The 23,415-nt window shown below is 39.6% G+C and overlaps 2 protein-coding genes across 2 annotated transcripts; both read left to right on the forward strand.

Annotated features, from left to right (window-relative positions):
- The first annotated feature begins 14,114 nt into the window (after window positions 1–14,114).
- LOC148911576 (uncharacterized) lies at window positions 14,115–14,852 on the forward strand. Its single transcript, XM_089029159.1, has one exon. It carries the CDS (start codon window positions 14,115–14,117, stop codon window positions 14,850–14,852), a length of 738 nt encoding a protein of 245 aa, XP_088885285.1.
- A 192-nt stretch (window positions 14,853–15,044) lies between these two features.
- LOC148911577 (uncharacterized) lies at window positions 15,045–16,182 on the forward strand. Its single transcript, XM_089029287.1, has one exon. It carries the CDS (start codon window positions 15,477–15,479, stop codon window positions 16,164–16,166), a length of 690 nt encoding a protein of 229 aa, XP_088885413.1. The 5' UTR covers window positions 15,045–15,476; the 3' UTR covers window positions 16,167–16,182.
- The last annotated feature ends 7,233 nt before the right edge of the window (window positions 16,183–23,415 follow it).

Consider the following 23,415-nt stretch of genomic DNA (forward strand, 5'->3'; position numbering starts at 1 on the left):
AGTTCATCAGGCGGATTTGCTTTTCTTGCCGCACGATAAGGTGAGAAAGAAGACCTATAGGTACGCTTTGACCGTAGTCGATATCGCAAGCAGATACAAGGACGCCGAACCTATAACCAGCAAGGATTCTGGGGAAGTCGCAGAAGCCCTAGGTAGGGTTTATAAGCGCGTCTTGAAATGGCCTAAGCTGCTGCAAGTGGATGCGGGGACGGAGTTTATGGGCGTGGTTACCAAGACCCTGAAAGACCACGACACTAAAATTAGAAGAGCTAAAGCAGAGTACCACAGGGGTCAAAGCATTGTCGAAAGATTCAATAAGACCCTGGCCGAGCGTCTCTTTGGATACCAGTATTGGAAAGAGCTGGAAGATCCCTCCAAACGCAATAGGGAATGGACTCAGAGGCTCCCCCAGGTCGTCGCAGCTTCGAACAACGAGGCGGCCAGGGCTACGGGAATGAAACCCAGGGATGCCATAAAAAAGAAACACGTGGAACACAAGTCCTTCATCAGAAGTTCGAGGGCGGTCTTCCCCCATGAAAAGAAATTAGGTAATGTCACGGTTCGATATCTCTATGAGCCGGGTGAATTAGAAGGAGGATCCAAAAGAGCTACGGATCCTAATTGGTCTTTGGAAACTTACCAGATCCGAAGTGCGATAGCTAAGAAGGGTCAGCCCATCTTGTATTATCTTCATGATGGTCCCACGCGTGGGTTCGTCAAAGAAGAACTGCTTATCGTGTGATGTCCGAATGCTATCGTATGCACTCCGTCATCACACATCCATCGCTTACCGTCAAATGCAGACAGTGACACCTTCTCCTGCGTGACGTTATGTATCTGATGACCATAGCTGCGCAGGCTGTTCATCTTATGCCGCTGTTCCTTGCGTGTTCGTAATACGTTGAGGTAGGACTCGTGCGTAATGTCCTTCTTAACCACATATTTTTTTACGCCTTTAGCTTTCTTTTCTACGCCGTCTAACTTTAGCACGCTGTACATCTTTGGTTTCAGACCCACGTACTCTACTATGGGTTTTCCTAACATTTCGTCTTTCATCTTCCCAATTACCTTCTTATTCTTCGCAGAGTAAAGGAAGTGCTCCTTCGGGTAACCGCTGGTGTCGTACTCGTCTATGTCGGGGAGGCAGTCTTTGTAAACGTCTTCCGTTTGCACTTCTAGAATTAGGGAGTCGGTGTCTGTGTACAGGAGGCGACAGCGGTCTCCGTACTTTGGCTTAAGCTTATCGTAGTAGAACTCGTACATAAGCAGCTTCGATAGATCCAGCACCGTAAAGCCTGTGTAAACGGGCTTGTTTAGTAAGAGGTTTGCCCTTTTCATGTGAATCACGTAGAAGTTCAGCATTTCTACGTATCTAACGAAGCCTGGCTGTGACACGTATGCTTCTGCTTCCTCTTTGGTGCTGACTATTTTTACGCTTACGCGCTTGCGGATGTTCTCCATTGTCTTTCCGAACACGCTGTTGTTCATCAGTTTGAAGAGGTTTTTCTCGAAGTCATTTTTCGCTGCGGTACGCTTTTGCGTGTTAAAGTCAATGTAGGGGCGCATCCAGGGTTCCTGCGTGAATTTTAGGACTCTGTGGATCTTCTCTACGCGCATTCCGTGTCGCACGTAGAACTGCAGGTTGCGGTAATGTACCACATACTTCTTCTTATCCATCAGGTTCATAGTTAGTTTCCTGTACGGTTTGTAACCAGGGCACATTTGCTTTTGCAGCGGACTTAGCTGCTTAAATGGTATCTCTATCGCTTCTGGTGCTAAGGGGAACTCATTGTGTTCGTCGTGCAGGCGCTCTGGGTACTCCAGATCCACTTCTAAGACGTAACCCTTGTCTTCCTCCTTTCCTACCTGCATGTAGAAGTCTATCGGCTTCACTGGATCCCATTCGAAGTCTCTCACAGGTAGGTACTGTGACATTGCCCAACCATAAAGGTTATTCGCATCCAGGTAGTAAATGTATGTGGTTGGTTTCTCTGGGTCGTGCTCTACTAAGGGGTTGTTTGCGCGGGCGTAACGTCGGCTGGGTCCGCATACGCCGCCACGAATACCGTCTTCCATAAACCGATACATGTCGTACTCCGTTAGGAGATCCAACTGCGCATTTGTCTTCTTTAACAAAGCACTCCAGCTGAGCCCAGGAGCCGTGTAGAAATTAGCGGGATCCAATCCGTAATATTCCATAGCCATCTTTCTGAAGCTTTGGAAAACATCTGCGAGCAGCACTACGTCAGACCTTAGGTAGATGTCGTGGTAGTCACCCATGTTCTCACAGGAGTACTTTTCCCACACGTCTAACGCATGCTGGTACTCCTCATCCTTTATGCCGGACTCGTTTAGGGTGCTGTAGAAGCGATCTTTGGGTGGTAGGGGTTCTTTGAATCGATCCCAGGAATCCATGTATTCGTATGGGTAGACTCCTTTCCTTTCCGCGCCGTATTGACTGGAAATGGGGAAGTTGGTGTTATACTTTACGAGGTTTGCTAAGGAGTCCGCCATAAACTGCTGCCAATCTAAGAACTTTAGCTTACCCACAGTTACGGACATGTAGCACTCTTTGTTGTTGGGTATGCATTTGACGTCGGAGCCGTCTGTTCCTTGTAGTAGCAAATGGGAGTCGTAACCGCGGAGGTTGTGAAAGAACACCGGAATCTCCATGTCTGGATTTACTTTGAAGTTTATATTACATTTCCAATGAGCCGCTCCTCTGTATTTACCCGTGATGTGGCAGTGATCCCTAACCTTATCCACATAGAAATCCTCAACAAATGCTTTGTGGCAGTGAATGCAGTGCGTGGAGGGCTTTCCCGGCTTCTCACCTTTCTTAGCATACTTCCCGCATTTAAAATGAGCTTCTCCTAGATACTTTCCATCTTCATCCCACGCTTTCTTGGCTCGTCTTCCAAACTGAAGAAGCGTATGTTGGCAAATGTGGCATTTTTTTGCCTTGTTAAAAGCCTCCTGGTTCTCTTTGGTAAATTCCATCTTCTTTGGACGTCTTAATTGTTCTCTAATCTCCCCCTCCTCTTCTCGCAATGCTTCTAGAAACTCATTAGCTGCGTTCTTACCTCGGTAAATCACAGGAGGGTTTGCTTTACCGTCTGATCTGACTACTATGTAACCAAAGGAGCAGATCTCGTGTAATCCTACCTTATTCGTGGCACCACGTTTCTGCTCTTCCTTAGTTATCAACGCTTCGAAGTCTGCATATATCACGTAAGGCACTTGCATCTGCTTTTGATGGTCTGCGTATGAAAGCTCTTTGTTGGTGGGCATCTGGATCCGTTGCGCCACTTCTTCGACTCCGCGGCAGATCTCATCGTGTTTCTTTAGGGTATTTAAGGATGTAAATGACAGCAAGCAGCAGTCGCAGAAGTACTTTTTACCTTTGTGCTTAGTATGTCTGTAAAATAGTCTGCTAATATGTTTAACCCACGAATAATGTCCGCCGTGGTAGAATAAATGTACGCGCTCTCCTTTACTTTTTGACAGAACTAACGGTACTATCGTCTGCTCTCTGACTCCGTAAACGTTAATTGCTAGATCGTTTATTTCCTCAAATATGGGGATGTCTATCAACTGCATGGGAAATTCCACACCATCCCACTCTAAATCATCTGTGGGATACTTACTTGTCCTACAGGGATCCTTCTCTGCTGGATACAGTGCAGACCTGATTGCCCACATAAAGCATCGATTGTCTTCATTCTTCACGTTTACAATAGCCTTCTTCCTTTCTACCCACGTTGGTAGCGGTACGTAACTCCCCCCTCGTATGGGTACGTACCTGGCTATACTTATCTCTATTCCTTCAACCTCCTCTACTGTCCAACCCGATCCTTCTTTCGTGTAGTTAGACAGCGACTCCATTATTGCTTCTAAGGCTTCACTGAGTGACCTATCCAGATTCGTGGATTCTAATATCACTAACGACTTTGATCGCAACATTGCTGTCGTCATTACCTCGTCTTTTGACAAACTTACTTCTACCATTATGCTCGCTTTCAGGGCTCCTAATTCTTCTATACCTTTTCGGAGAGTCCTTTTAACCTTCCTTTCTGACTGACGCCAAAACTGTCTAACGTCAATCTCACCGTTACCGGGTATTGACACCGTGCTGAAGTTGCTTTGGGATTCCATCTATATAATAGGAAATATTTTATACCTAATACCAAGCACTTTTTAAGTCGTCGTAGTCGTACTCACAGTCCTGACAATGCCAAAACAATTTAACCTTAGTCTCAAACTTCTTACCACATCCACAATCATAACTGCTCATACACTTCGTCTTCATTTTCAAATGCTTTTTCAAATCCGCTTCTTTCTTAAAAGTTCTCTTACATTCTTCGCACTCCATATATAGACTAACATATTTGCGCTGTTGCCCCCAACCACACTTGGAGTGGGTTGTTTCCGTAGGTGGATTTTTGAACGCGGGTCTTACCCCGTGTTGAGATTGCGCTGGAACCCCCATTCCCTATACTACTAACGTTAACACACTTTGCTTTTCTTTTTCTTCGGTAACAAGAACTATTAAAGTAGCAATTCGATTCATTTTTAACTCTTAATTTCATAACTGCCGTGATAGAGTGCACGCACTAAACCTGTGAATCATATTAGTGCTAATTAGTTGTAAAGTTGTGTACAATTTAAGTTACTTTCTATTTCAGTTCAGTGTTTATTTAAAAAAAGCAGTCTAAAAACTTCATATGACTGGCTAGTTATCGTTTTCTGAGGAGTCTGAAAGCTCATAAACATCTTTAACTTCACTGGCTAGGAAGTCTAGGTCATATTGATCTATGTTTTGGGCATCACTGGTTACAGCGTCTGTGTTACTGCCCGAGTTGGAAGCATGAATGTGCTGTTGACTCGAGTGACTTCTGAAGATTTGCTTGAGCCTTTTTTAAGCTAGAAAAATACTCATCAAACTTTCTTTCCAGCACCTCCCTCTTAGTCTCGTTTCTTTTAATTTCACGACTAAAGTTTGCATATCCTGTTTCCACTTCAAAATGGCACTTCTCTAGGATATCGAAATTCTTGCCTATTGTTCTCTAACTTTCAGTGCTGGTTTTCCCCGCATTATTGTCATAATCCTTTATGTGCAACTCTCTCACTTTCAATTTCAAAAGTTTAGTCTTTTTCATTATCCACGCGAACTCTATAACACCCTGGAGTGCTTGAAAACCCCATGTGTCGAGGATCTTATCTTCCATGATTTTCTTTAGCATGCTGTTGTGGAAGCGCATTCTTTCTTTAGATAAAAACCCGGTAGCTGCAGATATCTTATCTTCGCTGAAAGGGCTGATCGAATGGACCTTGCGATCAACTTGTTTTGGAGGCGGTTCCTCGGATTGCATCCAAAACGTGGAAGTTTTTGCCGTGGGTTCGAATTTACTGTCACGGAAAAACCCTGAAGCTGGCTTTTGGATGCTTATTCTTATTTCCATAAAGCCACCTTTAGATTTTGAGCAGCAATCTCCTACTTTATATTCTGATTCTTGCTTCGTTGTCAGAGGAATGTCCAAGACAAGAAAAACATATCGCTGAGATGATAATTCAGGCAATTCAGTGCAAAGCCTCTTTCGAACGGACTCCAAGGTGTCCTTCCCCAACACATTTGGAATAGTAGCATGCAGCTTTCCTTTCCCATTTACTAACTTTAAGTTGTTCTCCATTTTGCAATGCTATTTTAGCGCTTTAAGCTGAGTGTATTTTTTAGTTTGAACGACTATATCAAGTGAATATATTGACTTCCACATTTGTAATATACAAGTGAGTTGTTCATTTCATGTTTCGAAATTGTCTATGACTCGAGTTCGAGTTTGAGACCGAGTAAAAGTTAAGTACCAGTTTACTTCGCTCGTTTTTGTGATCTTGTTACCGTTACCGCTGAGAATCTTGTTTCTAGTTCATTTGATTTGCCTGTGGACTTTTTTCTATGAAATACTTTTACTGTTTCGCGATTCTCCTATAAAGTTAGATCGAGAGAGAGAGCCGTTAATACTATATAACAGGGTGATTGTCGTCTGAGCGTTTGATTGACGGCGAAAATAGCACTTTTTTGGTATCCACGTCTTTTTTCTGAATGCAGTGGTTCTCTGAAAGAAAAATGTCTCTTCTCTTATACAACTTTTATGACATAGAATTAATCCCTGACGATGTGGTACAAGGATAAGGGAAATTTCAAGCTATATATCTTGCACTTTCGGTTACAGTTGAGTGAAAAATGTCGTATATATATTTTTCTTTCCAACTTACGCTTCGAAGAAAATTCGATTTTATTAAAGCTCTCAAATTGTTTGAATGATAACTAAATCGTAGAAGCAGTTATTTTTCTATTGACGATTTGTGTTTCTAATTAGAATGATAAGTTTTGGCCCAGAACATTTTAAAAACAGTCATAACTTCAGTCATTCATGTTTCAAATAAGCGCTCAATATTCGGTTTTTGTACACTCGAAGAAAATGTCAAACTTGCTTGAGCGAACACTTGGCGAGCAAATTTCCCAATCCATTTTTTCGTCAAAACCTTCATAAGCCAGTTTATAAAATCAATGAAATCTTATAATACTTTCTTCAATTTCTTTTATCAATAGTATTTGCAAACTTGATTGACTAAATTGGTACCTAACTCATCGAACTCGGACCCGAGTCGTAGTAAATATCTCTTGTCTCACCTGGAATTACACATGCATTCTCACGGGGAAGTCTAAAGTTAGCACAGGCAGATTATCCTCTGACTGCCTGAACCTAAGGGACGAACCATTAGATTTTCGAAGGAGAGTTGGACAAAAACCAAAAAAGAAAAAGACTGAATAACAAAAATCGTGCATAAGAAAAGTGCCCAAAAAAATCGTGCACAGCCATGAAGCGTAAAAAAATTCCTGCAAAAAATAAATTGCCCGACAACCCCCCCCCCCCCCCCTCACCTCCACCCTCAAAAATGTAATTAATGGTCCGTCCCTAAGAAATCCTTGGTGTCTTAATCATTAGTCTCTTTTTTGTCGAGACATATTTTATCGGCTTTTGCCTTTCTAACTTTCAAATTTTTTCGCATGACCTCTTGGACTCGTTTTATGTGGGAACGGGCTCTTTTCTGGTTCGCCAGAAGGGACTTTCTCATTTCGGGTGTCACTTTTTTTTAAGGCGTTCTTGTATGGATACCATTTCTCGTTCGACCTCGTTTATTCTCGCCAAGTTGTTACTTAAAGTGCCCGGTTTCAAGGTACTGGGTGCAGTTTCTCCTAACGTGACAAGGTGTTTGTTTTCCTTGGAAAGAAGGTTTTGCTGTTCAAACCTCCATTCTTCGTTTACTTGGGAAGAAATGGCTGCCTTGTTTTTATTGGTCTCACGGCACAGTTCCTTTACCCTTTTATTCCAGAAATTAAGATACAGTTTTCGCATCCCTTTTGCACCATCAACTTCTTTGTCTGAATATATCTTAATATCCTTAATCTCCCATTCTCTCTGGTATCTAAAGGCATTTTTCCAGGTACTCTTTTGGGGGTGGGCATGATCTCCTAAATCCTCAGGCCTTTTAGTGCCTAAATCCTTATCGAACGACTCTATTGTGTCGGTTTTATTTTGGTGCTCGCGGGGCTCTTGGCTAAGTAAGTCGTCGACAAACTTCGATGGCTCATGGTCACCCAGCCTATCTAACACAACTGTTAGGATTGTTCTTTCGCCAACAGCCCCTTCTGTAGCCACATCATCAATGCCCAAGACACTTTCACCTTGCTTCTAATAAAAAAATACTGACATCATTGCGATTTATGATTGGATGTGAACAAACACTGTGACAGCTAATTGACAGGCATCGCGCATATTTTGGGTTAGCAAACCAAAAGGTAGTAAAATTACAGACCACGAATTCTTCAGGGGTTATAGCCGAACCGTAAAGAGTTCTGCAGGGGTATTGCATACTCTACAGGAATTCTTCGGGGGTCACAAGCAAACCATAAAGAATTCTGTAGGGATATTATATGTTCTACAGGAATTCTTCAGAGGTTATAGGCGAACCATAAAGAATTCTGTAGGGATATTGTATGGTCTACAGGAATTCTTTGGGGGATATGGGGGAACCATAAATAATTCTACAGGGGTAGGGCCAATGAAAATAATATGCCAAGTACATGACATCATTAACAATAGCATCGATGGTTGGGTACTTCGATTTTACAAGTATTCTTCAGGGATAAGCTATGAACTGCAGGGATTTCCACAGGGATCTTCATGTCCAGGAATTTCTTAGGGATAGCCCAATATGCATCTTTCCAATCTATTGATACCATGTAACAATCTTGGGTTATCAGATTCAAGGCAGATGTAAAAGTTTGCATTTTAAAATGGTGCTTTTCAACATTCTCATTCAGTTTCTTTAGGTTCAATATGAGTCTGTTACCACCATCTTTTTTTTAGGTCTATTGAAAGTTGTTGAAATAAATTCTCCCGTAGAATGGGTTGTTTGCATTATGACCTTCTTCTGTAAGAGTCTTTCAATTTCCTTATCAATTATCTTTTCTTCAATTCCACTAAATGGTTTTATACGTGGTGTCTTATTTTGACATGGGTTTTCTGCAAACTCAATAAAACAACCCTGAATGTTTTCAAGGATCCATTTGTCTGTTGTAACTTCCTTCCAATTGTGGGCAAAGTGTTTCAATCTACCTCCTCTGAATTCATTTACGATGGAAGGTAGACAGTTATTTAAACGTGACAAAAAGGATTCCCATTTTTGGGTACATGTACTTACATATCTATTATTGATTCCTCTCCTTCCATTTCTGTTGTTTCCACTTGGGATACTGGTTCTGTTTCTTGAAGGGTCTTTTGTTTTGGTAGTTTCCCTTGTTCCTTTGCCCTAAAAAATTCCTACCTTTGTTTGCATATGCATTTTTGCCTTTGGAATTTTGGAACCCCAATTTTCCTGCTACTTTGTTTGTTTCATTCAAGTCTTTTATTGATTTGGGCAGGTCATCTCCAAAGAGTAACTTAGTCACCAGTACCCGAGATAGTTGTCGATATTCAAGGTTCATGTCCAGTTTCATGAGTTCTTTCCTTTTGAGGCTTAAAACTCTTGCTGTGCTACCCAACAAGGGTGATTGCATCCAGAAGTTTTCTTAGTGTGTCATTAAGATCCAGTTTTTCTGGAGTTTTATTTGTCTTTATTGACAAAATATTATCTGCTAGGATGCTGAGTGATGAAATTGACTTTTCTAAATGCTTTTGGGATTTTTGCATTCTTATGTCTTTTGACTTTGATGGTGGTGGGAGCTTGGTCCAGATTTCTGGATTTACCTTGGGCACCTGTGTGATGCAGTTTTTTGGTCTTGGATATTTCCCTAATAATTCTTTGATTTTCTCTCCACCTCATTTTTTGGACACTGCATCATTTATGATGCTAGCCAGCTTTGCATTGATATCTGGCCCGATATCTGTGTCCTCGGTAAAATCCCCCGCGATCTCCTGGAGGAGTTCATCATATTCCTCTGTTTGGGATTTTGCCATCTCTTTGGCACAAGATGTACACATCGATCTACATGAGTATGGTGATTACGCTGTAAATTACCAGAAAAGATGTGGGCAAATTGTAGCAATGGATCCCACAAGATTACGGGAGGAAGAAGATACTCTGCTGCACAAGGTGGTTCCTGTACTCCTGAAGGTAAATGTTTTTTAATTATGTGTGGTCCATGAGGACTCTGTTTGTACGATTTTGTGAGCTGAACTAAATACTCCTTAATTTCGTGCAATAACTTCATTTTCTCTAGTGAAAGCCTGAAGAAACTCGAAGAGCGATGCAAAGGCGTTATCACGTGACCAAGTGATATAAAAGAAGAATAAGGTTTTGGGTTTCCTGCGCTTCCGGTAGTGTCACAGTGTCACAAGCAGCATTAAATACATGTAGAGAACTAAAAGGTTTTGGGTTGCCTGCGCTTCCGGTAGTGTCACAGTGTCACGGGGATTTTCGAAAATCGAAGCATGTGTAGCAAAGGACCGATGGACTTCCGGTAGTGTCACAGGGATTTTCGAAAATCGAGGCATGCATAGCAAAGGACCGATGGACTTCCGGTAGTGTCACAGTGTCACAGGGAATTTCGAAAATCGAGGCATGTATAGCAAAGGATCGATGGACTTCCGGTAGTGTCACAGTGTCACAGGGATTTTCGAAAATCGAGGCATGTATAGCAAAGGACCGATGGACTTCCAAAAGATCAACCGCTTTATTTATAAACACAAATGCCCCGATCGAGTAACGAAAGTGACGTAGTTGGTTAACCCGTACACGACGATAGTACCTCATCTACTACTCGTAGTATGTCTTTCAAAACCATTTTGTCTAGGGTACCTTTGGTTTTAACTCTAAGTGCAACCGGTAGCTTTCTAGGTGAGCACTGAACAGGTCTTGCATCCATTTCTACTTCAAGGTGAACAATTCCAGGTAAAGTACCAGGTCGCTCTCCAGATAACACATTATCATACTGTCAGTAGGTCTTCAGTTGTAGGGGTTTGGACAGTGTGCAGTGATATGAAGTTGTCATAGTTGACAGGTATTAGTGACATTTGCTCTGCTGCATTTCTATTTAGTAGTGGAGTGAAGGTGTCAAGTTCTATTACTACAAAGTGTACCTTCAGGGCCTTCAGGGTAGAGTTGTTGTACATCTGCAGAGTTACGTTGCATGGAGTTATCACTGAGTCTGCTGGTAGAAGTTTCTTTGGTATGACATTCACAGTGGCTCCTGAATCTACTTGAAAAGTCATCGACTTGTCTTTAACTAGCATTTCAGCATAGATGGCTCCTCTTGGATTAGGGCAGTTCACTGTTTCTACACACAAGACAGATTCTGTAGAGTCAGTATCACTATCACTGTGGTGAGTTTCATCCTCTTCATCTTGCAGCATGTGTAGGCATTTTAGCTTTTTGCAGCAACATGCAAAGTGGTTTTTCCTTCTGTGGAGGTTGCAGGTCTTGCCCCAGGCTGGGCAGTTCTCTTTCTTCTTCGGATGTCTCAGGTTGCAGAATAAACAAGTAATAGTAGGATGTGAGGACTCATCCTGAGCTGACTTAGATTCTTTTCCTTTTGGTTTTGAGAATTTGGGTTTAGTCTTGTGTATTTTGTTTACTTTTGTAAGGGTGTAGTCAGTCATTGTCTTGAGTTTGTTTGCTGCAGCTTCCGATGATCGGCAGATGTCGAGCGCCATTTTAAGGTCGAGCTTTCTTGTTCGAAGTAGGGTTTTCCTCGTTTCTCCATCCTTAATTCCCAGTACTAAGCGGTCCCGTATAAGTGAGTCAGATAGGCAGTCGCAGAAGTTACAGGTTTTAGCCATGGAGCGTAGAGTAGCTAAATATTCATCAATAGATTCGTTGTCGTTGGTCGCGTTTGTTGAATATGTACCTTTCATAGGTGTCGTTCACTTCGCCTATTATCCGCTCTTCAAACATTTTCATTATCAACAATACGTCTTTGTCGTCTTCTTCTTCAGTAAACGTTAGGCTGTTAAAGAGTTTAACACCAACAGGGCTAAGAGCGTTGAGAAAAACAGCTTGTTGATAGGATTTCGTGTGATCTGACAGCTTGATTATAGTCGAGTAGTTTTCATACATCTGCTTGAACATGTTCCATTCGTCGACCGAATTCTCCTTTAGTTTTAACTGTGGCGGATTCACGTTCGTGATCGGTCGAGTAGTAGTTGAAGAGCTTCCAGAGTGAGTATCAGGCATTTTCTTTTAGAATTGGTAGGCTGCCACCATGTTTCAAGGGGAGAATGCAAGAGACAAAACAGTTGAGCACATGGTCACAAACCGGACAACATCTGGGACTTTAATCCTAACGTTTACACAGGGATCCCAATATTGCTACAGGTTCTTACATGAGTACCGTTCATGTCAAACTCTTGTATCCTTCCTTTACGATCTGGACGATCACTGACAATCATTCTGTCTTCATTAAACACCACTGCAAATGGATCATACAGTTGACATTCTCTTGATCCTTGGCTACCAAACTCTCTTAAATAGTTTCCATCAAGACTGAATATTTTTCCATTATCTTTCACTGCTATCGAATATGGATTATCCAACTGTCCTCTACCTTTTCCCTCTTCTCCAAATGTTTTCACAGGTTGGAACAACTCCTTCACATCAAGTATCTCTACATTCTGAGGCGAGTTCTTGATCCTTTCTCCTCCAATATTCAACTGAATTTCGTGCCTTGCATTTTTTTGTGTGGCTTTTTTGAGTCCTGTCGGGCGTCTTCTGTGATGTCTTTGAGCGATTTGAGTGCAGCCATTTTCGCAGGGTTTCAGAATGTAATGAATCTGATTTCTTGGAAGTAGAGAGTCATATTCAAATCAGTCACAAAAAGACTTATAGCAACGCCATCTCGCAATGGTTTTGATTTAAATATTCTTATTGAAAAGCATCTGTAGCGCGAATCTTTGTGCTATATTCTGACTAATGTTTTAAAGGTAAAAAAATACCGGTTTTGAAATAACCAACAAAGACACAAGACTGAAAGAATTGTGAATTTACCGTCTGACGTTTAAATTAAGGGTATCGCAGGCTGGCTCAATTCAGTATGTAAACCTCAAACGGGGGACGCAGAAAAGGAATGCTGTGAATTACAGTAGATTTCTTGGAATTAGAGAGTCATACCCAAAGGAGTCACTTGACTACCCCATGGATAAAGCGTAATGCTAACAGACAATGAAACTCATAGCAACGCCATCTCCAAATGGTTTTGATTTGAATATTCTTATTGAAAAGCATCTGTAGCGCGAATCTTTGTGCTATATTCTGATTAATTTTTTAAAGGTAAACAATACTGGTTTTGAAATAATCAATAAAGACAAGACTGAAAGCAAGCCTGAATGAAGTATGGTTCTAGATATGTTTGAAAACGAAATGAGAAATCATTTATGGAACACAGTCAGGGTCCAAATTATTCATGGTTCCAACTCAGACAACAGTGAGCCAATAACCGTAGCAGGTGTTATCCAGTAATAGAATTATGATTTTGTTCCACCAAACAGTTAGCATACATTACTTTCAAGGGAACTAGTTGGAGTTTTTATGGGAAAGTAAAAACTAATAATTTGCCAAATATCATTCCTGTGGTGCGAATTTTTAATGTTGGTACTGATTTGAATCTAAACTCGTGCTGCAAACTTATAGCAACTAAAGAAAAATCTTTTTCGTTCTTATTCAGGCTAAAATAGGATTTGTTTTGTGACCCAAATTGTTTAGTTTTATTCGAAATTCTTTTTTATGACTATGCGTTTGCGCAGAACTCACTATGCACTCACACAGATCAAGCGAACACTTTGTGTTAACGACAAGTCGCCGAAAGCTCCCTATGATAACCGATAAGTGACTCAAGGGACACCTCGCAGTACCTCGTATATTCATAATAATAATAATAATAATAATAATAAATTTATCCAGGAGACCTACTCGAAAAAGCGATTTTCAGTAGGGTCCTGCAACAGAAATAATTGATAAAAATATATACAAAAATAAAATAAGACATAAATTAAAATTACAGATAAAATACTAAAAATGTTATATATAAAATTGTCATATAATAAAAAGAGAGAGATTAAAGTCCATTATAAAATACTACTAACTACTGATTTGAATTGTAATAAAGATGACGATTTTCTGATGTTAATGTCTAAACTGTTCCATTCATTACTGGCTTGATATATAAAACGTTGCTGTCCAAAGTTAGAATGTGAATTCCTAAGGTGTATATTATTCTTAGATCTAGTGTTATAGTTATGGTAATCTGAGTTCAGTTTAAATTCAAAGTCAAAGTCAATTCCGCCATTCAAGCACTTATATACAGTAATTAAACGGTGCAGTTTTCTTTTCGTCGATAGGGGCTTCCAGTTTAAGGTGGCCAGCGCATCACTTGCAGAACTTCTTGGAGGGCGGTCCAAGAGTGTATTGGCAGCTTTATTCTGTAGTACTTGCAATTGCTTCATGAGGGTTTCATGAGGGTTTCGTGACTTTTGAACTGGTCGTCACGGAGTAGGGACGTCGAGTTTTCGCTCCGCGAAGATCTGGTAAATTTTGATTTAAAACTAAATTTGACTAATATGGGAGACAATTTAAAGTCTTTAAGAAAGGAAAATGACGCTTTAAAAGAACAGCTTAAGGAATTAGCTAAAGACATGGAAAAACTTAAATCCGCAGTCGAGAAAGAAGCCCCTTGTGCTCAACTAACAGATCAAGCCAAAGGATTGCAGTTTCTCAGTGATGAGTACGATGGGCTCTCGGCTTCGAGTGCCACATTTAGTCGCGAAATTAACCGAATTTCTACTACACTAGCAGAGCTCTCAATTAAGATTTATCAGATTGACGAAGTTATTGAAAGCATTCAGCAATATAGCTATCAATACAACATCAAGATCGTTGGCGTCCCTCAAACAGAGATACGAGAATCTTCCCGTTCCACTGCAGATCTGTGCTTAAAGATTTTTCACAGTATGGGTGCAAGTGATGTCACTTTACAAGACATCGACACTGCTCATAGAGTTCCTAAGAGGAAGCCTAGTCGCCCCGGACAAAATTATCCTGATCCTATTATTTGCAAGTTTACTCGCCGTTTAGCGAAGGAAGAAGTAATGGCTGCCAAAAAGGCGTTACGTAATTCGACCCCAAGTGACCTTGGTCTTCCTACTTTCATGACCTTGAAACACGTTAGTATTTACCATCACTTAACCCCGAGGCTGCAAAGTACTTCACTGATAGATCCCAACATGCCATTCCTCTTTTTATCAGAGCTAATACACTACCAATTAATTTCCTCTACTATGAATCGGTCGCCCAGTTAATGCATGATATTGAAAATAAGCTTGCACCTCTTAATATTATCTATCATTTGTAAAGTGGCAGAGAAAATAGTACGATCAAGAGTCATAGCCTTCTGGACAGAACATCAACTATTAAACCAAAATCAATTTGGATACTTAAAAGGCAGATCAACGGTAGGCCAACTTCTAAGTAGCTATAATGACTGGTATTTATCAAGAAATACCTCAAAAGCGACAGATGTTATCTTTTTAGACCTGTCAAAGGCGTTTGACAGCGTTCCACATGAACGCCTACTCTTCAAGCTTAACAGGTATGGCATTGACGATCAATTACTATTGTGGTTCAGGAATTTTCTAACTAATAGAAAACAAAGAGTGCAAATACGTGGATCCTTTTCTGATTGGTCTCCAGTAACATCGGGTGTCCCGCAAGGTTCAATTCTGGGGCCGATCTTGTTTCTGTTATATGTAAATGACATTCCAAATGTAGCCACATCAAGCATCAAATTGTTTGCTGATGATACTAAGATCTATCGACGACTAACCGACGTTGGGGATGTAACAGCTCTACAGTCGGACCTTGCTTCTTTAGAAGACTGGGCGGCGGATTGGCAAGTCAAGTTTAACCCTAAAAAGTGTGAAGCCATGAGGATAACTCATAAGGGTGATAAGAATAGAACACAATATCACATATCCGACACAGCATTAAAGAACGTACATGACTACAAAGACCTTGGAGTTATAATGTCGAGCGATCTAAGTTGGTCCAAACATGTAGAAGCAATTGTACATAAAGCAAATAAAGTCCTTGGTTTAGTTAAACGTACCACGGGTAGTAGAAATAAGGAAATCTTTTCCATACTCTATAAATCACTGGTCCGTCCCATTCTGGAATATGCATGCCCAGTTTGGGCACCACACCTAGTAAAGGATATCCATGCAATTGAATCTATACAACGAAGAGCGTCACGCATCGCACTAGGTCAAAAACGACAAGAGATGGCATATGAAGACAGATGTAAGATACTCAAATGGAACTCTTTGCAACTTAGAAGGGAATTCCTCTCTCTAGTTGAGTGCTATAAGATTGTACACAAGATGAACGGTCTAGATTTCAGTGACTATTTTGAACTTTGTAAAAGTACGAAAACGAGAGCTAATCACCAATTTAAAATACAGACCAAATCTGCTAGAATAAATTGTTACAAATATTCTTTTTTTGTGCGAATAATCAAATCTTGGAATGATCTTCCTAATAACGTAGTAAATCATACAGATGAACCCAACGTAAATAAATTTAAAACAAGACTTAAGAAACACATGAACATTTTTTGAAGTTAGTATTGTACATATATATATATATATATTATTAGTTCTTAAAATTATTTATTTATTTTAAATTAGGGGACTTATATAGGGCTAACCTCAATGTCTTCCTTTTCAAAATATGTAATCTACATTTTTTGAATAAAGTATTATTATTCTAAATCAATTTACCCTTGCTACGAGTATTCACTCATACAACACAAGATTCTCATCATCAGGAAATTTCTATATTAAAAAATCTCAACTGGAAGTAAAAAAAAAATCATTCTCAAGATTTGGAGCTAGGTTATGGAATACGATACCGAGCAATTTGCGTAAATTAAAAAAGAAGAAGTTTAAGTTAATATTACGTAAAACACTATCTGATTTTCTCCTAAGAGAAGATAGCTATGTTGACACTTCCACTATTGTAGACAGACTACATTATACTTTGAACGTCTCGGACTGAGTCTTTATATATTGCGACTATTTATAAATAATTATTTCTTGATTTTCAATACTTGGTTAGTATCATTTTTCCTTTTTCTCCTTTTTTTCCCCCCTTTTTCGTTTCTTTATTTCAAGTAAACTGTTAGTTTTTCATTTATTTATCGTCATATTTTATTTGTAAATCTTCTAATATTTATTTAATGTAATATATCGCCTCCCGCCTAGATTAGCTTTATGCTATTTGCGGGAGGGTGATAAATTGTGTATATATAGTCATTATTTTGTAAAAATAAACTTGAACTTAAACTTGAACTTGATTTTTTTTGTCTCCCCAAATAATATCGCCATAGTCAGAGAGTGGAGCAATAAGGCTGTTGTATAAGGTTATCCTAGCATCAAGGGGCACAAACTTTGAAACTCGTCTGATAACACCAATCCTTTGGTTGATCTTCTTCGACATCAAGTCCACATGATCAGCCCAGGACAAGTTCTCATTGAGTACAATACCAAGGTATTTGAAGCTTGTCGTTCTTTCCAGAGTTGTAGCATTCACCTGAGCCGAGATGGATTGAGCACTTTTAAAATTTGCAGATTTAGGGGTTCCAAAAACCATAAATTTGGATTTTGAAACGTTTAATGTCAGGCGATTATCAGTGAACCATGAGGCTAAGTTTGACAGATCTCTGTTGATGTAACATTCAACGTCCTTTGTAGAACCCGAGAAATAAATCACAGTGTCATCAGCATACATTACTACTTTACAGTGTTGGAGACATGTAGGAAGGTCGTTTACAAACACTATGAATAAGAGAGGCCCAAAATACTACCCTGTGGCACTCCTATTTTAACTTCAGCAGATGACTTGCAATTTCCAACTACAGTTACTTGTTGTCGATTGGATAGATACGATGAGAACCAGTCCAACTCTTGATTACAGACTCCGATGGCGCTCAATTTAGACATTAGCAAGCCATGATCTACTGTGTCAAACGCCTTTGACAAATCGATAAAGGCAGCGCCAGTTACACGCCTTTCATCAAGGTTATGCAATATACTATCGGTGAAATGAGCCAGTGCGGTAGTTGTTGATAATTTGGAACGAAATCCAAATTGTTTTGATGACAAAATCTTATGATCGCTTAAGTAGGTATACAACTGTTGAGGCACTGCTCGTTCCAATATCTTACTCACTGTAGGTAAAACTGTTATGGGTCTGTAGTTGTTACTGTCTAAGCGATCTCCTGATTTAAACGGGGCCGCCACTTTACCTTGCTTCCAGATTTTAGGGAATGTTTTTGATTCGAGTGAACAATTCAGCAGCGTTGCAAGAATTGGAGATACAACTGGAGCAGAGTCTTTTAACAGACGTGCACCAATTCGATCCAACCCAATCGCTTTGTTTGTTTTGAGATGAAAAAGTTGATTCAGAACAAACTGTTCGGTAACTGGTTTAAATGTAAACCTAGCTTCGGTGACTTTCTGGACTACAGATGAAATGACTTTCAGACAGGCTTTAAATTTGTCTGCCAGTTTAATTGCAACAGTTGAGAAATGCTCATTTAAGATTCTTGCTATTGATTTCTGGTCGCTGTGAACAATGCCATTGGATTCGATGGATGATATTGGACTTTGTTGTTTTCATATGGTCCAATGTCCAGTGTCCAATGTCCTCCAAAATTCTAACTAGGTCAAAATTATTAGACGACAAAAATTGTCTAGTGCGCCCACGATGTCGATCGTCTATCGGATTGAGGTAGAACGTCAAATACGAAAACGTGCATGTCAAACATGAGTAACAGCTCATCCTGAATGTGTACATATTGTTTTTGATATTCATTTCGTCTTCGCTCGTATCAATGGGCGTATCTTACACGTTTAATTTTTTTAAATTAATGATTAATTAATCCCGCATCCCGAACATCGAATTCGGCAGTTCCCGAGTTACGGCCGATGCCAGTATCCCGAATCAGGTAACATATTTTTGTAGTTTCCCGGATCCCGCGCTATATTTTATCCCTTTCTCGGGTTCCCGCGAATACCCTTCCAGACCCTGCCAAAATAGCAAAAGTAGCATGTAGAATACGAAACGTTGAATGTCAATTTGAAAACTATTATTTGAAATAAGAAAATCTAGTATTTGAAATATTTACAAGAATTCAGAAAGTACAATGTAGAATACATCGTTAGAATTTTAGAGGACAAATTATGACAACAATTTGTCAGCTTCTTGACCTCATAGTTAATCAAATTAATTTTTAAGATTTCAAAGAATTTGGAGATAATCTTTTATTTTCCTTTTTTGATTCTTTATAGTCTTCTTATTTAATCACATATAATATTTACTGTGAAAAAAAACCAGCACAAAGATTTGAAGTCATTTTTGTGGGAAAAAGACCACGAGGCTCGAGATAGAAGACTCATGTTGTTTGTTTTTATATTGTCACAAAATTGCACTTGAGGTAAAAGTAAAGCGAAGGATAAGGATATTTATGTATACCCCGCAAGATTGTAAGTATCTAGGTTGTTATCCTTAAAAATTCGTCTCCTTTTCATGTATAATTTGTCTGTAATCTGTAATTCATGTCTTACATTGTAGTTTTTACCGAACAAAAGATCGAGCGTGACAAGATTGATTTGCTTGGCTAATCGAGTTGAAATTCTTGTGGAATAAATTGTATACGTAAAGAGATCCTAGCTTGACTTTGATAGGGACAGAGAAACCCTTTCTTAAACCCCAGCAGTATGCTCTTATCGTCCTTCACTATTGTCCAGCCTGGATTCTCTAAATCAATGTTGACATTTGCTTGTACTCTCTTCACCCAGCGTTCTTCGACGTTCTTGATCTCTTCTACAGTGAGTGGTATGATCTCCTTCCCTCGTGTTCTCTTTGCTTGCTCGGCTATTGTTTACAACCCTCAAGGCCCACGCTGTGATCCTCATAAATTTCCCTATGGTACTCTGCTTCGGCTCTCGTAATCTTGGTGCTGTGGTCTTTCAGGGTCTTGGTAAACACGCCCATGAACTCTGTTCTCGCTTCCACTTGCAGCAGCTTGGGCCATTTCAAAACGCGCTTATAAATCCTACTCAGGGCTTCTGCGACTTCCCCAGAATCCTTGCTGGTTATGGGTTCGGCGTCCTTGTATCTGCTTGCGATATCGACTACGGTCAAAGCGTATTTATAGGTCTTTCTTCTCACCTTGTCGTGCGGTAAAAACAGCAAATCCGCCTGATGAACTTCATTGGGGGCATTTACGGTGAAGCTGGGCCTGGGAATGTACTTGGGCACGGGAAGATAAACCTGCCAGAGGGTTTGTTTTCTTAACCAGTTCTTAGCCCTTTCTTCTGATACCCTGGCCGCGGCTGCAAGTTTCTTGATAGCTGACGCTCCTCTCCAATAGCCTTCGGGCCCATAGTAAATCATCTTGAGTTTGTCCTCTACGCGGGGCATTATATGAATTCCAGGACGAGATTGATCTTTCGCCCGTTGAAATCCACTGTCTCTCCGTCCACTTTAATGGTGACGTTTATGCTTTCTACCAATTCGCGAGACAAATCATAGTTTAAAGAAATGGGAGCGTATTCTACCAGATCAAATGGATTACCTTTGGGTAGAAACTTGGACATAAGAGAAGACGTTTTTCCATTGCTGTAGCTATGAACCAAGTCGCAATAGACTTCATAAGAGTAAGTGCAAGTGTGTGTAAGTGTGTGCAAGTGTTAATATAGTTGTGTGTAAATGTCTGTAAGTGTGTGCTCGTGGGTGCAATTGTGTGCAAGTGTGTGTAAGTGTGTGAAATGTGTGTAAGTGTGTTTGTAAGTGTGTGTAAATGTGTGTGTGTTTGTAAGTGTGTGCAAGTGTTTGTAAACGTGTGTAAGTGTGTGTAAAGGTGTGTGTAAGTGTGCAGGAGTGTGTAAATGTGTGCAAGTGTGAATGTAATTAAGTGTAAGTGTTTGTAAGTGTGTGCAAGTGTGTGTAAGTTTTTTTAGTATGTGTAAGTGTGTGTAGAGGTGTGTGCAAGTGTGTGTAAATATATGTAAGTTTGTGTGTAAATGTGTGTAAGTGTGTGTAAATGACTTTAAATGTGTGTAAATGTGTGTGTAAGTGTGTGTAAGTGTGTGTAAAGGTGTGTGTAAGTGTGCAGGAGTGTGTAAATGTGTGCAAGTGTGAATGTAATTAAGTGTAAGTGTTTGTAAGTGTGTGCAAGTGTGTGTAAGTTTTTTTAAGTATGTGTAAGTGTGTGTAAAGGTGTGTGCAAGTGTGTGTAAATATATGTAAGTTTGTGTGTAAATGTGTGTAAGTGTGTGTAAATGACTTTAAATGTGTGTAAATGTGTGTGTAAATGTGTGTAAGTGTGTGTAAATGTGTGTGTAAGTCTGTGTAAGTGTTTGTAAGTGTGTGTAAATGTGTGTAAGTGGGTGTAAGTGTGTGTAATTGTGTGTAAGTGTGTGTAAGTGTGTGTAACTGTGTGTAGGTGTGTTTAGGTATGTGTATAAATGTGTCTAAGATTGTGTCAGTGCGCGTAAGTTTGTGTAAGAGTGTGTAAGTCCGTGTAGTGTTGTAAGTGTGTGTAAGGATATGTTGAGGTGTGTGTAAGTGTGTGTAGGTGTGTGTAAGTATATGTGAAAGTTTGTGTAAGTGTGTGCAAGTGTGTGTATAAGGGTGTGTGAGTGTGTGTAAGTGTATTTAAGTGTGTGTAAATGTGTGCCAGTTAAATCTGTAAGTTTGTGTTTGTGTCTGTAAGTGTGCGTAAGGGTGTGTAAAAAGGTATGTAAGTGTGTAAAGGTGTGTGTTAGTATGTGTATAATTGTGTCTAAGGGTGTGTAAGTGCGTGTAATTGTGTGTAAGTGTTTGTAAGTGTGTGTAATGGTGTGTAAGTGTGTGTAACTGTGTAGGTGTGTGTAAGTTTGTGTATAAGTGTGTCTAAGAGTGTGTCAGCGCGCGTAAGTGTGTGTAATAGTGTGTAAGTCTGTGTAGTGTGTGTAATTGTGTGTATAAGTGTGTGTAAGTGTGTGTAAGTATATGTGTAAGAGCGTGTGAGAGTGTTTAAGTGTGTGTAGTGTGTGTAAGTGTAAGTGTTTGTAAGTATATTTGTAATTGTGTGTGTGTATGTGTGTGTGTAAATGTGTGTAAGTGTGTGTAAGGATATGTAGGTGTGTGGGTGTAAGTGTGTGTAAGTGTGTGTAAGTATGTGTATAAGTGTGTCTAAGAGTGTGTCAGTGCGCGTAAGTGTGTATAAGAGTGTGTAAGTGTGTGGGTAAGTGTACGTAAATATATGTGTAAGTGTGTGTAAGTATGTGTAAGTGTCTGTAAGTGTGCGTAAATATATGTGTAAGTGTGTGGGGGTGTGTGTAATTGTGTGTAAGTGTGTTTAAGTGTCACAGGGCGAAAAATTATCATAACTTACCTTTAATCAATAGATTAAAGTTGGTAAAGGTACCTTATACACCTTTAATTAACAACTTAAAGACGATTAAATAGAAATCCTCCTTAAGAACGATTAATGTTGTGATAAAGGTTAATAAGGTTCCTTCAAGTTTAATTTGCTTTAAGAGTGGCTGTCCGTAACGGTCGAGAATGGCGGGACAGCGAAGGAATTTTCAAATTTCTCATATTTTGTCAGAAGATACCCTTTGGTAAGCTCTTTCAAAAAATCTAGTTTAAAACTTCGAGCGCTTTTTTATTTTGGCAAATTTTACGAAAATGTAAAAATCGACTTCCGGTCCGCTCTGGACCGGTTTGAATAGCCCAAAACATTATCCAAATTTAAGAAGGCCTCACTCGTTCAAAAGTACTCGTATCGATCTGATACTTTTTTAACATTTTAACTAACCATCAGACTCTAAAAGCAATAAAAAATATTTTTGGGAAAATGATTTTTTCTCGCTTTTTTGACAATTTGTTTTGATGGCATTTCAAGGAGCTACAACGCGAAGCAAATTTTAGCCTAATTTGAATGCCCTAAATCATCACCTGGTATATATTTTATTTTCACTAAAACTATTTGATCTGAAAGCTTGTTTATTGTACTTCATTTCCTGAAAGTATCAGCCTTGGAACGCAAATACTTCCCCGCAGTCAATCGACTCTTCTATGTAGCATACGGCGGTCTAATTTCGGATTCAGAATCAAAGCGCCTGCTTCGTGAATGCTCAAAAACTTTCTTGCATCACCCAGAATGAGCATTTAGATTGTAAACAACATTAGTTTGATGTCTCTAAACTATTATCTAGCTAAACAGTAATGAAGGTAAATTATTCATCATTACTGTTTCATTAGAAACACCGACGCAGCTCACACTAGTTTTTAGCTAGTTATATCTTTTTATTATCTAGCTATATATTATTGATTTATTTTTCGTACTGGACCGTAAGGACTTAAGAATTAAGAATTAAGAATTGTTTAAGTTAGAAAAAACCTAGGTATCCCATCAAAGACAAGTTTTTTTTCTTATTCTTATTTCTTTATTTTTGTTGAATGTACTTGCTCCAAATCCTCTCCAATTTCAATCAGTTCCACGTTATTTGTAGAAAAAACAAACCCCTTTCGATCTGTACTTTCTCAAAATTAATGGACCTAGGTACAGGACATTATGATTGAATAAACAAACTGAATTTGAGAAGCGTGGCACGTGAACGTCGATCACTTGTACATTTCACTTCCATGTGTATGATTGCGATTTTTACGAAGTTTCAAAACCTTGCTTTCAATGGCTCTAAGTTGTAATTTTGCGGGACTCTCAAATCAGGAAAGCAGTTTTGGAACGAGCGGTGACTATCCTGGTTATATAGAATGTATAGCGCTGAAGGAATGCACAAACGATGTGTCTGG

The sequence above is a fragment of the Actinia tenebrosa genome, unplaced genomic scaffold (genome assembly GCF_029948245.1).
Source record: "Actinia tenebrosa isolate PJP-AT-01 unplaced genomic scaffold, QUT_ActTen_1.0 PGA_scaffold13__45_contigs__length_12533684, whole genome shotgun sequence".
NCBI lineage: Eukaryota > Metazoa > Cnidaria > Anthozoa > Actiniaria > Actiniidae > Actinia > Actinia tenebrosa.